This window comes from Pteronotus mesoamericanus, unplaced genomic scaffold (genome assembly GCF_021234165.1).
Source record: "Pteronotus mesoamericanus isolate MK-2021 breed Mesoamerican mustached bat unplaced genomic scaffold, CSHL_Meso_final contig_164, whole genome shotgun sequence".
Classification (NCBI taxonomy): Eukaryota; Metazoa; Chordata; class Mammalia; order Chiroptera; family Mormoopidae; genus Pteronotus; species Pteronotus mesoamericanus.
The window spans coordinates 6,541,302-6,559,004 of NW_026555065.1; the positions used below are offsets into that span (position 1 = coordinate 6,541,302).

Genomic DNA, 17,703 nt, shown 5'->3' on the forward strand with positions numbered 1-17,703 from the left:
TATATTAAGTCCTTCTTACTTTTTTTATAAACACATTCTTTTATACTTCTGCTCCCACATTACTTCTGAATTCTTAATTTAGCATTCAAGACTTTTAACTTTTTTTGGTCTTATTGCCCTTTAGTCATCCATATGGACTCAATGTTAAACCATATTGGATACTATTAATTTTGTACAACATATCATTTTGTGCCTTTATGATTTTGCTTTGATATACCTTCTTCCTGGAGTGGTGTGTTCATTTTATAATCTGTTTAAATAAGAGAATTGTACTGGGGAATTGAAATCTTACTGCTGAGTTCTTAAAGGAATACAGTTAATAACAAAAAGTATAACAGGGTAGGTCTAAAAAGTCAAAGCTGTTTTCTTGCTTTTTTTTTAAACCTTTATATTCAGATGTACATTAAAAAATTTTGATTTGCAGGTGGAAATATGCAATTGATTCTATTCTTGAAGTTCATATAAGAAGGTATACACAAATGTGGTCATGGAGTAACATAAGAAAGCACAGGCAGTTGCTGAAGAGTTACAAAAATGCCTACAAAAATAAACTAACCCAGACTAAAGTCCCAGAAGAAATACAGAAACAAATTCAGGTATAGTTTGCATATATTGGTGAAAGTTATTATTTGTTAAATCATTCTTTAATGTTAATTCTTTTAAATTTAATTTCAATTAAAATATAATTTTATTCAATAAAAAAATAGAGCTCATCTTTCTGAGAGAATTTTATGGGAAAATGCATAGTATTTTTTCCCACTTTTCTTTTTTTTGGTTTGGCCTTTATTGTATTTTTTCCCATTACCATTTAGCACCCTTACATCCCCCTGGCCCACAGCAGTCATCACACTCTTGAACCTTTCCCATTCATCCTCATATCAGATAAAGTGAGGTTGCTATATGCTGTTTGGAGAAATATATTTGGTATTGGTAATAATGTTTAGAAAATCAACATCAGAGCTGTTTATTATTAGCTAGACGTACATATATTACTAGGTTTGTTAGTGGCTTTTTAAAAAGCAAAGTATTACAGAAATAGCTTTTATTTGCAAGATAGAAATATTATTTAGCACCTTTTGAAATAGAGAAAAACACCACACTGAATATAGAACTTAATATCATCTGATCTGCCACAAATTCATAATATAAAGAATTGGATTCCTCGTATTCTGAAGTATATGACAATCACTAGTATTATATATTAGAAAAGCATCAGGTTTTTTAACGTCTCAGGTCTTGTGTTCTCATGTATATAATGGAAACAGTATCTGTTTTACAGAACTGTGAGAAGTGCATGAGAGAATGCAGAGCACCTGACACACAGGTCACCAGGACATGCAAGATTCCTCTTACATACTTTTATGTAAATTCCCCAAATCAGTTTCTACTTTAGATTATTTGTGATTTAAAATTTTACATTTAAAATTTCTGTGTTTTATAATGATGCCTTTAGTACAGTGGTTGTAAAATAATATAGAATAGAGGGAGTCAGAAGAACTGTAGTATAATACCTAAAACAAGTCCTCCTAAATATTTCTTGTTTTCATTTGCATATTTGGCTCTATGTGTATTGTAATGGTTTCATTAAAATTCTTATTTCTGTATTCAATGAGGATTTACTTTCTTGGAAAACTTACTTATATTACAAAAGTTAATGGAAAAGCTAAATGCATGTTCAAATTTATACTTAAATTTTCATTAGATCACAAATACTATTTGTTCATGGACTAATAAGCCTAGAGATCATAGAAGAAAAAAGTATCATTTATTTCTAATGATCATTTTCCTTGTTTACAAGTGTCTCTTTATTTTATAGGATTTGGAGAAGACTCTGGATGTTTTCAACATAATTTTGGCAAGGCAACAAGCACAAGTTGAGGTAATTATTTTTGTTACCTTATTTTAAACATGTTAATACTACTACTTTAAACGTAGGATTGGGAAATCTAAGTTTTATGGGAAGTTGTTGAGATATACTCAAATGAGAATAAAACTAGAGTTTTCACAGCTTAATTTTGTCTTGGGGGAAAAAATTGAAATACTGGGGAGAAAAAGTGACACTAAGTGCAAAATTTTAAAAAATTTCATAACAAAAATTCCCTCCCCCCAAAATAAATAGAAGTCATCCATAATTCTAGCAATACACAATAATAACTGTTAGCTATCAAAAGGCATACAGACTTTTCATTTGTCTTTCATGCAGATGTGCCTACCTATTTATGCTTTTTATACCCCATTTTTTTTCACTTTATCTTTGGTTTGTTTTTTCTTCACATCATGTTTTCCTCCTTCCCTTCGCTGATCTTTTTTCTTCCCTCCCTCTCCCTTTCTCTCAACCTCTTCTCTTCTTTCCTTTGTTTTCTTCCCCCCCCCCAAAATTACATCTGTTTATAATGTTTCATAATTTATTCATGATTTATCCCAGGTAACATTGTTCTGTGTTATTTCTATTATTCTGTAACATGGCTTTTTTTGGTATTTAAAAAATAAATTACAAGTGTAATACAACTCATTATAGATTAGTTAGAAAATATAGCTCTACAAAAAAAAAGATAATATTGTAGAAACTTTATGTCATACCAAAGATAACTATTGTTAATACATTCCTGTATATTTTTTTAATCTCTATTACATTGATAGATCTCCATACACATGCTTATGTTTTTAAATGGATTTAAAGCATATCGAGTGCCTGTTGTACTAGCATTATGGTTAAGAGTATGAACTTGAAGTCAGAGTCAGATGGTCTGGATTGTTATTCCAGCTTTGCCAACTAATATTTGTATAATCTTGGACTGGCTGTTTAACCTCTTTGTGCCTTAGTTTACTCATTTGTAAGATAGGATTAATTTTTAGTACTTATGTCACAGAGTTGTGAGGAATGGCATGATAATTGATGCAAACCAGTGAAACTGTTATGTGCCTGGCATATAATAATGAGTAGAGAAGTGACTTTTTTCTTTATTATCGTTATTATAATTTACATTAGCATACAGAAGTGATGAAAATAGACAAAAGTCCCTTACATTTATAATAGGAAGAATGATAATAAACAAAAGAAACAAAAATAAAGTAGCAAGTGATATATAGAGTGCTGAGGCTAGGCAGTGTTGATAATGGGGTTGCAGTTTTAAATACGTTGGTCAGGGATAGCTTCACTAAGAAGGATTCATTTGAGTAAAGACCTAAAGAAGGTGAGGGAGTCAACCAGAAAGATACCTGAGGGGAAAGTTTACCAGTCAGAATATAGCAAGTTGAAAGGTTTTTGGGTGGGAGCATATCTGGCTCATTGAGGGAGCTAATTAAGTAGAGTGGTGAGAGAGAGGAGAGAGTGGCGGTGGTTAATGCAGTCAGTGAAGTAAGGTAGTAGAAGAGTGGGAGGGGTGACTGTTGAAGTTGCAGAGGATGCTAGATTGTGTAGGATCTTGAAAGCAATTGTGTAGATTTTTGCTTTTACTCTGAATTAGCCCTTTTGCGAGCATATAATGTAATCCAACTTAGGTTTTGAAACTTTCTCTGGCTGCTGTTTTGAGAGCAGACTGTAAGTGGGAAGACAAGACTGAAAACAGAGATTAATTAGTCATATGCTTTTAAAATATTTGAGAGGCAATGGTAGTGTGGTGGCTGAGAGCGGTTGCAATGGAGTGATGCCTCAGTCAAATTCTGGATATGTTTTGTAGGTAGAGTCAATATTTTCCGACTGATGAGATATGGATTGCAAGAAACAGAAAGAGATGACTAAGGATTTTGACTTGGAACAGTTAGGAAGATGGAGTTGCCATGAAATGGGGTGGGTAGACTAAGTGGAACAAGCTAGGGTGAGATGGGAGAAGATGAGGAGAACAGCTTGGGACCTATTAAGTTTTAGCTATCTTACAGACTTTAACGGGGATATACGGAGTAGGCAATTAGATCCTTGAATGGGGAGTTGAGAGGTCTGTGTTGGAGATACAAATTTAGGAGGTGTCAGCACATTGATGGCATTTAAAGCTATGACATTGGATGAAATCACCTAAGTTAGAAAGCTAGAGAAGAGGCAGGTTCTAAAGACCCACAGCATTCTCTTGTTTATAGGTCAGAGAGATGGTAACCAGCAAAGGTGACTATGAAGGAGTTTCCAGAGATGTAGGTGAAAAGTTCTATGAATGTAATATCCTCAAAGCCAAGTGAAAAAAGAATTTCAAAGAAGAGGGAATGATCAGCTGTGACAGATGCATCTGGTCAACTGAGCTGAGGGCTGAGAATTGACCATACATACATATGTTCATATATACATTTATATGACCTTTTGATACTGTGCCACAGTCCCTGAGGCCCTGTTCATTTTTTTCACTAATGTTTTTTTCTCTCTGTTCTTCAGATTGGAAAACTTCTATTGCTCTGTCTTCAAGTTTATTTTTTCTGCTATCATTTCCAGTTTATTCTTGAGCCCATAATAGGATTTTTAAATTTCAGATACTGTGTTTTTTCAAGTCTAAAATTTCTATTTAGTTCCTATAACGTTTTCATTTCTCTGCTGAAAATTATTATCATTTTAGTAACTTTATGTGTATTTTCCTTTGTTCCATGTAATACAGGTTACAGTGTCTCTCTGATAGTGTCAACATCTAGGTTATCTGATTATTGGCATCTGTTGATTATCTTTTCCCTTGAGAATTGGTCATATTTTCCTGGGTTTTTGTTTGTTTTGTTCTGTTTTCAGACATCAAATAATTTTGAATTGTACTCTGGACATTGTGGATATAATATTGTGTAGTCTCTGGGTCCTGCTATCCCTTGGAAACTGTTGATATTTTTGTCTTAGCACATGACATCGTTATGTTCTGATCTGAAGTTGTATTTTGCCTCCTGTGGATAATGGTTCAAATCTCAATTCAATTTTTTCTTTCTTTTGTATGTTGGTTTGGACATGAATAGTGTAGGAGTTTTGAGACTTGTGCAGATGGTTCATACCTCAGTTCAGGTCTCTGAATCGTTGCTACCTTCATTTAGCTCAGTGTCATACATAGGAAGCTTAGGTTAGACTGAATTTTGTGCAGATTTATACACAGATATCTTGTTCTCTGGCTTTTTCCCCTTTAGGATTCTCCTCTATACACTGACTTTCATGGACTCTGTTGGCTCATTCTGTGGCCAGGCTGTAGTTTCTCTCAGGGGTTTAACTGACTGTGTGTCTGTGCTGCTTCAGGATTGAGGCATGCCCTCAGGGCAGAGTGATGTGAATTGTTTTCTGTGGCTCCATAACAGATTTAGCGGCTTAAACAACACACATTTATTTCAGGGTTTTTGTGGGTCAGGAGTCTACGTGTGGCTTACCTGAGTCTTCCACTTAAGGTCTCAAAACATGGCTGTGAAGATATTGGCTGGGACTGTGGTTTCACCTGAGGCATAACTCATGAAGGATCTGCTTTTTTTTGGCGGGGGGCGGGGGTGGGCAGAATTTAGCTTCTTGTGGCTATGGGATGAAGGACTTCAGTTTCTTGACAGCTGTTGGTTAGAGGCTGCCCTCAGCTCATAAAGCTCACTTCAGTTCCTTGCCACATGGGCCTCCCAACACAGACAGCTCACAATATGGCAGCTTGTTTCTTCAAAGGGAGAGAAACTCCTGTAAGACAGTTGCTGCCATTTTATGCTCATTGTCATATGCATCTTACTACTTTTGCCATATTCTGTTGGTTAGAAACAATAGGATGACTACCCAAGGACAAGGGCCTCAGGAAGGAGAAATTATGGGGCAGGGCACAATATGTGGAATAAAAATGGGAAACTCACTCTTGCGAAGGTCATTTCTCCAAGTTTTGCCTTCCCTTCCCCATCTGCTACTTTGCTTACCTTTCAGAGTTTGTGGTAGACTTTTTTATATTTTGTCTAGATTTTTTAGTTGTTATCAGCGTGAAGGCTGGGTTGGAGAGGGTTTATGCCACCATGGAACTGAAAGTTCATCATCAAATTTGGCAATAAAGAAGTAATTTAGAGAGCAATTCTTATAGAATAGTGTGGATAGCCCTGGTTGGTATAGCTCAGTGGATTGAGTGCCAGCCTGAGAACCAGAGGGTTGCAGGTTCGATTCCCAGTCAGGGCACAGGCCTGGGTTGCGGGCTAGGACCCTGGTGAGGGACGCATGACAGGCAAAAACACATTGATGTTTCTCTCCCTGTCTTTCTCCCTTCTTTACCCTCTCTCTAAAAATAAATAAATAAAAATCTAAACAAATAAAAATAGAATAGTGTGGGTAGAAATTTGATAGGCATGAGAGAGTAGAAGACTAGGAATTGGAGACAGTCAGTGTAGACAGTATGATTCTTTATTAAGGGCAGACCAGTTAAGTGGAGTGATAACTGGTGGGTAACGTGGAGTCAGTAAAAGGTTTTGTATTTGCTTTTCTTTATTTTTTAAAAAGAGTTTATTACCATGTTCCATTCATTTATTATACTGTTCCATAGAATCATTTATCTGACATCATTTTAAAATAGCTGAGTAGTGTTCCAGTCTCTGCTTATACCAGAATTTGCTTCTCTGGTTATAGTTTATAATAAGTGACACTACAATGAATAGCCTTGTTTATAAATTTTCTCAAATATCTCTGATTTCCTAAGGATAGATTCCCCAAGGTGCAATTGTTGGGTCAGAGAGTATGATTATTTTCAAAGGCATTTGTTATTGCTATGGATTGTTCCTATGAATTAGACAAATGATTCATTGGAAGAAACATCATTTCAATCCTTTTGAAAGTTGCTTCAGTTTAGTTGGGTTTTTTAAATATTAGTTACCAATTGCTTAAAATTGAAGAAAGAGAATTGATTATTGGATGCTATGGACAAAGAAGGATGTAGATGAAGAGAGAACAGTTGAATTCATGCAGGATTGATGTTTTTTTCATTATGATGGAAAATTATGGGGTCAGAGAGTTTAAAATGTAGGCAGAGGATTAGCTGAAGTTATTTACCATGAACTGTTAGCTGGATTGGGAAGGAAATAAGGCAACAGAGAAGGTATTTAGGAAAAAGGGAAAGGCTTCTGCATCCCTTTTTATACTAGATTTTATATACATTTAAAAATTTATTTTGGATCTCATATGTATGTCTTTTACTTTGCATTGATTATAGATTTACAGGAAGTTGCAACAGTAATTCACAGAGTTTCTGTGTATTCTTCACTCAGTTTCCCCCAGTGGTTACATCTGACATAATTATAATATAATACTGAAACCAAGAATTGGACATTGGTATGATGTGTATGTATAATTCTGTGTTATCTCCTGTATTTAAATGTATATTTTAAATGATAATTGTTAACATATTGGAAAATTTTTTCAATTATTTTTAAAATTTTTTATTTTCTTTATAGACACTTTGAAATTAGTAGTTTTCTTTGTGTGCTTCTAGTTCATTTCTTTTTATTAAGACTTAATTTTTCATTTTACTTTAAAATTCCTTGAAATTAGTGACAAAGCTGGTCATACCTTTTACCAAAATTTCAGTATTGATAGCAGCTTTATCTGTTTTTTTAAAAAGTTATTTTTAGAGATTTAAATAGAAATTCGGAAGGAGGAAAGTTAAATGTTGGAGTCATTCACTACATTATCTTAATATCTCTTATTGACCTTATTTTTTAATTCTTTAATGAATACTTTAATTTTTAAACTTTTTTCTTGTTCAATTACAGTTGTCCCCATTTGTCCCCTGTTGCTCTTCCCTGCCCACCCCACTCTCCCACATTCAGTCCTGCCCTGCCATTGTCCTTGTCCATAGGTTCTTTATATACATGTTCCTTGACTTGATCCTTCCCCTTATTTCCCCCGTTAACTCCCTCCCCACTCCCCGCTGGTCACTGTCAGTTTGTTCTTTATTTCCTTGTCTCTCTTTTGCTTGCTCTTTCGTTTTGTTGATTAGGTTCCACTTATAGGTGAGATCATATGGTATTTGTCTTTAAGTGCTTGGCTCAGTTTCGCTATCCATGCTGTCAAGAAGTGTAGGAGTTCCTTCTTTCTGCTGAGTAGTATTCCATTGCGTAAATGTACCACAGTTTTGATCACTCATTTACTAATGGGCATTTAGGCTGCCTCCAACACTTGGCTACTGTAAATAATGCTGCTGTGAACTTGGGGGTGCATAGGTTCTTTTAAATTGGTGTTTCAGGATTTGTAGGGTATAATCTGAGCAGTGAAATCGCCAGGTCAAAAGGCAGTTCCATTCTTCGTTTTCTGAGGAAATTGCATCCTGTTTTCCACAAAGGCTGCACCAGCCTGCATTCCCACCAATAGTATATCTGAAATATGATCACTGCAACATGTAATCAATATAAAAATTATTATTTTTCATATCTTCTTTAAAGTCCTGTGTATATTTTACAGCACGTCTCAACTTGGACCAGACACATTTCAAGAACTCAGTAGTAACATGTGTATTGGACAACAAAGCTTTCAGAGGGTAGGGACTCATTAATAACTCACATTGCTCAAGTTGCTTTGAAGCAAAGATCATGCCTCTTGACTCTTGCTAACATTCAGTGTACATTTTGGTTAAACTTCCTTAGACTAAATAAATTTGATGAAATTTGCTTTTAATAAGTGCCACAGTAAAAGTATATGTAATCATAAATTTTTATAGGTGATAAAAAAGATGGTAAGAATTTAAAAAAATTTAATGTCTGCCCTTTTTACACTACTAGTTTAGTTAAAAATATTTTAATAAAATACTCAAATACCATACAACTATTCCTATATTTAGATGTATAAAGAGCTGTTCATAGATCTGTCTGTTTCTTTACGGTCCAGTATCTAAAATATGTTTGAGCTTTTGGGTTCTGGTTGTGTTTTTCCTCAAATAATTGTTAGCAGGCTCTGTAAAGCATAAGGCCAGATGATATACTTTTAATTGGGTGTGTTTTCAAACCATCTCAGTTTCATCTACTGGTAAAACTGTTGAGGCAGTTAAATTCTCTGCCTAATGACCTCTGCTGTTGTTGAGGAAATCCTTGCGTAGTAATCTCAGTGATTCCGAATCCTAGCTGTACATCAGAGTCATCTAGGGAACTTGAAAAACATAATGATGCTGGGAGTTTACTCCCTCAAGATTTGATTTAATTGGTGTGTGGTAGAACTCAGGCATTGGTATTAATTTATATTTTAATTTTCTGATGAACGAAGCAAGGATTGAATACCAGTGAGCTGTGGTATCCGGGTATCCACAATAGCTCATTTTGTCATTCACTTTGAGTTTACAAATTCAAACAGGGCTTGAATGTTTTCACTCATCTATGGCTTCTGATACAAATTTTACATTTTCCACATACTTAGCCTTTACATTCTCAAGCACTACCCTAGTCTGCTCCTGAGTAAACCAATGATGTAACATTGCTCCTTTATTACTACTGTTTTTGGAAGGTAGAGCCATTTTCACATGATTTCTTTGTCTTGAAGATTCATGTCTACTGTTTATGTATCCTATATCTAAATGCTACCCTTTGACATTTTTTGAAACCACTTTCATATTTTCATTATTTTTTAACTTTGTTGCTTATTTCCAGTACCTCTTCTCATTAACATTTCAACCCTTAACATTTCTGTAATTACAGAATTCTGATGGGTTTTCTTTTCAACAGCCCTTGAATTAACAATATTGTACCTAAGTCTGCAATGAACTCAAAATGTTGGTGGCTAAGAATTGATTTGCTTTTGCTGAAGCTTTGTATACATAAAATTTTTAAGTAAAAAGTTTAATGATAAGAAAGAAAATAGTAGCTAACATTTTTGGGTGTAATTTGCTGGTAATGTCAGTTCTGAGAAACATTATTATCATCTTTAATTTATATCAGAAAATTGAGACAGAGAGAGAGAAAGTAAATCATCTGAGTTTTACTTAACATCAAAAATAAAAAAGAACACTAATCTGTACTGAGTGAATAAAGAAGTTTAATGTTATTTCGTATAGAATATACACTAATTAGCTATATATATTTTTTCCCATTACATTTTGACTGCTGAAAATAGATTGGTAAGCTTGACAAAAGATAGTTTTGGCTGAGATATAACTGGGACCTTTAGTAGTTTTGTGGGAAGATGTAGACCTGTTCCATTACTGTTTACTTAATATCTATTTGATAAACAGAACTTATTTTTAACTTAGTTTAAACTGAGCTGTTGTTACTCAGACCTATTCTTTTTACTATAGAATTCAACTCAGTTTTTTTTGGATGCTTTCACTTTTTGGTACACACAGAGCCTTACAATATGCTACCCATTCATTACCAATTTAAAATATTTTAAATTATCTCCTGAAGAAAACATAGGCAGTAAATTCTGAGATTGCTGTTAGTATACATATTTTTGGATTTGTCTTCTTGAGCAACGGAAACGGAAGAAAAAATAAACAGATTGGACTATATCAAACTAAAAAGTTTTTGCACAGCAAAGGAAACCATCGACAAAAGGAAAATACAGCTGACTGATGGGAGAAGATATTTGCCAATGACACATTTGATAAGAGGAACACACACAAAAAAACAAATCAATTAAAAAATGAGTAGAACTCCTGAATAGACTTTCTCCAAAGAGAATATATAGATAGCCAGTAGACATATGAAGAGATGCTCAATGTCACTTATCATCAGAAAAGTGCAAATTAAAATCACAATGATGTATCACCTCACATGTGTCAAAATATCGATCATGAATGTATTGACAAAACAAGTGTTGGCAAGGATGTGGAGAAAAAGAAACCCTTGTGCGCTGTTGGTCGGATTGCAAATTGGTGTCACCACTATGGAAAAAGAATATGGAAGTTCCTCAAAAAATTAAAAATAGAACTACCATATGACCTGGCAATTCCCCTTATCCATAGAAATCCAAAACACTAATCCAAAGAGATATGTGCACCTCTGTGTTCACTGCAGCTTAATTTACAATAGCCAAGATACAGAAGCAACCTTAAATGCCCATCAATTGATGATTGGATAATGATGAAGTAGTACATATATACAAATGGAATACTCCTTGACCATGAAAAATGAAATCTTAACCATTTGTGACATTGATGGACCTAGAGGGTTTTATGTGAAGTGAAATAAGTCAGGCAGAGAAGGACCAAATCATACTATTAGGCTTATATGTGGAATATAGAAAATGAAATAAATAAAACAGAAACAAAATAAATGCAGAGAACAAACTAATGGTTGCCACATGGGAGGGGGATTTATAGGCCTGGTGAAAAAGGTAAAGGGATTAAGAAGTACAAATTGGCAGTTACACAATAGTTACGGGGATGTAAAGTACTTTATAAGGAATATAGTCAGTAATACTGTAATAACTATATATAGTGTCAAGTGGGTACTAGGTTTATGGGGGGATCATTCTGTAAGTTATACAAATGTCCAACTGCTATGCCATACACCTGAAACTAGTATAGTATTGAATGTTGATATTTATTGAAAAATAAAAGATAAAATAATAAATTAAAAAACTAGTGGCTTTTGGGGATACTGAGCAGGTGGGCCAAAGTAACATCCCAAGTGAGGAATAGGAATATTTTGTATTCAAAGTCCAGAGAGGACTACAGGCACTGTTCCTCCTAGAAAAAGAAATTTTTTTGAGTTGGGAAATTATTAAAGTTACTCAGGGAATAAGATGAGTCTAAATGATTCATCCCTTTTATTCTCTTTATCCTTCTGTTTTTGACTTTTTGGTTCTTCATCTATATTTCACGAAAAAATAGACAAAGATAAGAAGCAATAGAAGATCAAGCCAGGATTTGTTAGGAAAACAGAATGAAATGAAATATGAGGACTATCTATTTTTACTTGTAATTTACTCCCACCATATCCATAGTTAGCAAGCCAGCAATGTAAGTTAATTCTGAAATAGGGTTGTTTTAAAGTAATACTTTTGAATGTGGAAGCATTAGTCTTTCAATCCTAGTGGCCCGTTAACTTAAAAATTTGGAGGATCTACTGCTCAGAAGTATGCTGTCCTAGTCGGTCCTTAATTAAAAACTCTGAAAGAGTCCTGGCTGGTGTGGCTCACTTGGTTGGGAGTCATTCTACAAAGTGAAAGCTTGCCAGTGTGATTCCTGGTCAGGGTACATGTCTAGGTTGTGGGTTCAGTCCCAGTAAGGGTGCTTAGCAGAGGCAACCAATTGAGATGTTTCTCCCTCCCATCGATGTTTCTTTCTCCCTCCCTTCCCCCTCTCTAAAAAATAAATAAATAAATGAAATCTTTTAAAAAATTGGAAGACAATGCTCAGAAAAATTTAATATTTTGGACCCTTGACTATATTTCTAACAAAATGCAATTAGTAAGTATGTAAAGTATATTAACAGACTATATTAATCACATGTTGAACATGACTTCAGAAGGAACTGTCTTTATTTTAAAAAAAATAAAATAAAATTTTTTAAATTTATTTACTTTTAAAATACATTTGTCTCTGCCTCCCCCCCCACCTCTTTCCCTTGCCCCCTCCCACCTCTTCCCCTTGGTTTTGTCCATGAGTCCTTGCTATATATGTTCCTTGACTTTCCCCTTCCCTTCCCTTTCCCTGCCCCCCCCCCTTCCCTCTTGTCTCTGTTGATTTCTTTTCCTTTCAGTGTTGCCGGTCATATTTTCCTTGCTTCTTTGCATTGTTGGTTAGGTTCCGCTTATAGGTGAGATCATATGGTATTTGTCTTTCGCCCCCTGGCTTATTTCGCTTAACATGATGCTCTCCAGTTCCATCCATGCTGTCGCAAAGTTTAGTACTTCTTTTTTTCTTTCTGCTGCGTAGTATTCCATTGTGAATATGTACCATAATTTTTTGATCCAATCGTCTACTAATGGGCATTTAGGTTGCTTCCAACACTTGGCTATTGTAAATTGTGCTGCTATGAACATTGGGGTGCATAGGTTCTTTTGTATTGGCGTGTTGGTGTTCTTAGGGTATAGTCCCAGCAGGGGAATTGCTGGATCAAAAGGCAGTTCCATTTTCAGCTTTCTGAGGAAATTCCACACTGCTTTCCATAGTGGCTGCACCAGTCTGCATTCCCACCAACAGTGTACTAGGGTTCCCTTTTCTCCACAGCCTCGCCAGCACCTGTTGTTTGTGGATCTGTTTATGATGGCCATTCTGACCCGTGTGAGGTGGTACCTCGTGGTGGTTTTGATCTGCATTTCTCTGATGGCTAGTGATGCAGAGCATCCTTTCAAATGCCTCTGGGCCCTCTGTATCTCCTCCTTAGAAAAGCATCTGCCCAGGTCCTTTGCCCATTTTTTGATTGGATCGTTTGTCTTCTTGGAGTAGAGTCGAGTGAGTTCTTTATATATCTTGGAGATCAAACCTCTATCTGATGTATCATTAGCAAATATATTTTCCCAAACGGTTGGCTCCCTTTTCATTTTGCTGATGTTTTCTTTAGCCATGCAAAAGCTTCTTATTTTTTATGAGGTCCCACTTGTTTATTCTTTCCTTTATGTCCCTTGCTTTAGGAGACATATCAGTGAAAAAATTGCTGCGTGGGATATCTGAGAGTTTCCTGCCAATGTTCTCCTCGAGGACTTTGATGGTGTTGCGACTTATATTTAAGTCTTTTATCCATCTTGAGTTTATTTTTGTGTATGGTGTCAGCTGATGATCCAATTTCAATTTTTTGCATGTAGCCGTCCAGTTCTCCCAACACCATTTGTTGAAGAGGCTGTTATTGCTCCATTTTATGCTTCTGCCCCCTTTGTCGAATATTAGATGTCCATAGAGACCTGGACTTATTTCTGGGCTTTCTATTCTGTTCCACTGGTCTATGGGTCTGTTCTTGTGCCAGTACCAGATTGTTTTGAGTATGGTGGCTTTGTAGTAGAGTTTGATGTCCGGTATTGTGATCCCTCCTACTTTGTGTTTCTTTCTCAAAATTGCTGCAGCTATTCGGGGTTGTTTATGGGGGAACTGTCTTTCTTGACTATGTTTAACCTAATGTAGTGTTTTAAAAAAACTAACCGTTGTTCTTACCTCACTACACCTGAAAATGAAGATGATGTTTACTTTAATTTTTTAATTTTTATTTTTTAGGTGATTCGGTCTGGGCAAAAATTAAGGAAAAAGTCTACTGACACAGGAGAGAAACGTGGAGGCTGGTTTAGTGGGTTTTGGGGTAAGAAGGAATCTAAGAAAAAAGATGAAGAATCTTTGATTCCTGAAAGTAAGTTCCAAGTCAAGTCATTTATTGTACACTGATAAGACAAAACTATATAAATTATATTTTAGCTAGGTAGTTGAATTTGATTTCATAATACTTTTGAAATAAAAGTAGCTTGATGTAGTAAACATATACACAAATAAATCAGGCTGGCACATTTCTGTTTATCAAATTAAAACAAAACTTTTGTTTATTTTTCAAGAAAAGTTATTTGTGTGAAATTTTAAAAGTTGAAATTCAGAAGTCACCACATTTAGTATTCCTACTTGTTACTTTTTATATGGATAATTAATTAGAAATTTCGTTTAATTTTTAAAATACTTTGAGAAATCTGAAATTCTTATAGGAGACCTGAATTCCCTAACTTGTGTCTCTTTGCTTTTTCTTGATCTAAAAAAAACAAAGACATGATGTTTGTTTGACTAGTCAAAGTAGTACATTAGAAGAAATTATCTGGCTGCTTTTGCTTTTGCATTTGTTTCTGTTGATTTTAAGGTACTTGTTAGTTTGGTTTAATTTTTTTTTATGGTATCTATAAAGCTGAAGTAATTGATTTCTTGAAATAGTGTCTTGTCTTTATAGCCATTGATGACCTTATGACTCCAGAAGAAAAAGATAAGCTCTTCACGGCTATTGGTTATAGTGAGAGCACCCACAACCTAACTTTACCCAAACAGGTAATTATTTAGGTTGTCAAAGAGGTATTTTGTTTGATTTTATTGTACTATTTTGTATTAACTTGTATTATGAAACAAAATTTTTGTGAGTGGTGTAAATAGTGGCCCAGTTTAATACCTAGTTTTTTCAGAACCATTTATTGAAGATATTATCTTTTCTTCATGAGTATTCTTGGCTCCCTTGTCAGATATTAGTTGGCTGTATGTGCCTGCATTTATTTCTGGGTTCTTAATTGTTTCATTGGTCTGTGTGTCTGTTTTTGTGCCAGGATTATACTGTTTCGATTATTGTAGTTTTGTGATATAGTTAACAAGCAGGAAGTATGATGTTTCTACTTTGGCTGTTTGGAGTCTTTTGTGGTTCCATATGAATTTTAGGATTTTTTTTTCTATTTTTGTAAAAAATACCATTGGAATCTTGATAGGGATTGCATTGAATCTATAGATTACTTTGGGTAGAACCGACATTTAACATGATTAATTCTTTCAATGTATAGCTTCCATTTATATGTCTTCCTCAACTTCTTTTCATGATTGTTTTATAGTTTTCAATGTACCAATTTTTCACCTCCTTGGTTAAATTTATTCCTAAGTATTTTATTATTTTTGATGTTATTGTAAATTAATTGTTTTCTTCATTTTTCAGATAATTCATTTTTAGTGTATAGGAAAAGAGCTGATTTTTGTATTTTGTAACTTTATTGAATTCGCTCATTAGTTCTAACGTTTTTTGGTGGAATCTAGTATTTTTTACATATAGGATCATATCATCTACAAGCAGAGACATTTTTACTTTTTTTTCCTCCTGTTTATTTGCCGAATGTTAGGATGACAGTACTTTGATCTTCAACAGCATTTTATTTACTTTTTCCTTTTTTTAAAATCCTCACCTGAGGGATATTTTTATTGATTAGAGAGGGAGAGAGAGAGAGAGAAGAGAGAAACATTGATTTGACATGAGGGTTCCCTTTTCTCCACATCCTCACCAATGCTTGTTTGTTAATTTATTGATGATAGTCATTCTGATAGGTGTGACATACCTCACTGTGGTTTTAATTTGTGTTTCTCTGATGATTAGTGATATTGAGCATCTTTTCATATGTTGGTTGGCCATCTGTATGTACTCTTTGAAAAAGTGTTCACTCAGGTCCTTTGCCCATTTTTATTTTTTCAGTTGTGTTTTTGTTTTTTTGGTGTCAGAGGTTCTTTATAAATTTTGTATATTAACCCTTTGTCAAATCTATGATGAACATGTTCTCCCATTCAGTGGGTTGGTTGTCTTTTCATTTTGTTGATGGTTTCCTTTATTGTGTGAAACATTTTTAGTTTGATGTAGTCCCAGTTTACTTTTTTCTCTTGTTTCCTTTGCCTGAAGAGATATATCAGAAAAAAATATTGCTTTGAGAAATGTCTAATATTTTACTGCCTATGTTTTTTTCTAGGACTTTTATGGTTTCAAGCCTTACATTTAAATCTTTAATCTATTTTGAGTTTATTCTAGTGTATGGTTTAGTTCTGTTAATCTATATATAGGTGCTCCAGTGAATGCCTAAGTATTTACAATTGTTACTGTGTATCTACTTGGTGGATAGATCCCTCTGTCATTATATAATGACTTTCTTTATCTCTTTAGACTGTTTTTAACTTAAAGTCTATTTTTTTTCTGACATGAGTATAGCCACCTCTGTTGTTATTTTTTTTTCTACTTACTGCTTGTTTGTAATATATTTTCCATCTCTTCACTGTTAGTCTGGCCTTAAAGCTATAAGGTGAGTCTCTTATAGGCACCATAATGTTAGATCTTATTTTTTTTAATCCATTCTCTATTCTGTGTGTTTTGATTGGAGAATTGAAACCATTTACATTTAAAGTAATTGTTGATAGCACAGGGCTTACTATTGCCATTGTGTTAAATGTTTTCTGACTATTTTGTAGATACTTAATTCTTACTTCTTCTCTTGCTATCTTCCTGTGTGGTTTGATGAGAATCATCTCCCTGGTCTTGACTTACTAAATTTTGAGTCAGGATTTTTTTAAATGTCTTATTAACTCTCCAAAGCCATCAAACAAATGTTTTTTATATATTGTCCAGTTTTGAGCCCAAGGATTGATCTGAAATAGTTTGCTTTAGTGAAACCTGCTGAATTAAATCTTTATGCCACAAAATATTTTATTAAGTTGCATTTTTGCTATCTTTTAAGAGAAATTAATTTTGGATTTTGTAAATGTCCTATTTGAGCAAGCAGTTTGTATTGAATTTTCCAGTGTTATTTTTTTACAGTGAGCACATTGATACAGAAATTTGCCGTATTTTATAGATCATTATAATTCAACAAATTTAAATAAGTAAATTACTAATTAAAGGAATAATTACTTAAACTTTAACAATTTTTCTTTTGTTTAGTATGTTGCTCATATAATGACACTGAAGTTAGTAAGCACCTCTGTTACAATAAGAGAAAACAAAAATATCCCAGAAATACTAAAAATTCAGATAATTGGCCTTGGCACTGAAGTATCTCAGCGACCAGGAGCACAAGCACTTAAGTAAGTTTTTAAAAAGTTATTTCAATTTTTATTTTTTGTGTGACTTTATGCCCCGCAAATATAGTGTTACTTAGTATTAAAGACTGATTAATAGTAGTCTTTCTCTAATTTTGTGTGTGTGTGTGTTTGTCAAGTTAGTCATTTTATATTTGAATTTGTTTTGTTATGGAATTATATGACAAGCTCCTCATTTGTTCTACACTCTCCTTTGTAAATGTTTATTGGGTACTATTTAATTTATAGATTTGATACTATGAAGGCTATAGGCACAAAAGTTTCTGTTTGCATAAAGTTTATGCTGTAGTTGACAAGGGAGTGTATT

General features: G+C 34.1%; 1 protein-coding gene across 3 annotated transcripts in view; it reads left to right on the forward strand.

Moving 5' to 3' along the window:
- Positions 1-17,703, forward strand: part of VPS13C (vacuolar protein sorting 13 homolog C) — a 180,625-nt gene that overhangs the window by 45,330 nt on the left and 117,592 nt on the right. For all 3 annotated transcript variants that reach the window (XM_054565332.1, XM_054565331.1, XM_054565333.1), the window contains exons 13-17: positions 425-596; positions 1,817-1,879; positions 14,031-14,160; positions 14,740-14,834; positions 17,239-17,381. In XM_054565332.1, the coding sequence (XP_054421307.1) occupies positions 425-596; positions 1,817-1,879; positions 14,031-14,160; positions 14,740-14,834; positions 17,239-17,381 (603 nt within the window). The remainder of the gene's footprint in view (positions 1-424; positions 597-1,816; positions 1,880-14,030; positions 14,161-14,739; positions 14,835-17,238; positions 17,382-17,703) is intronic.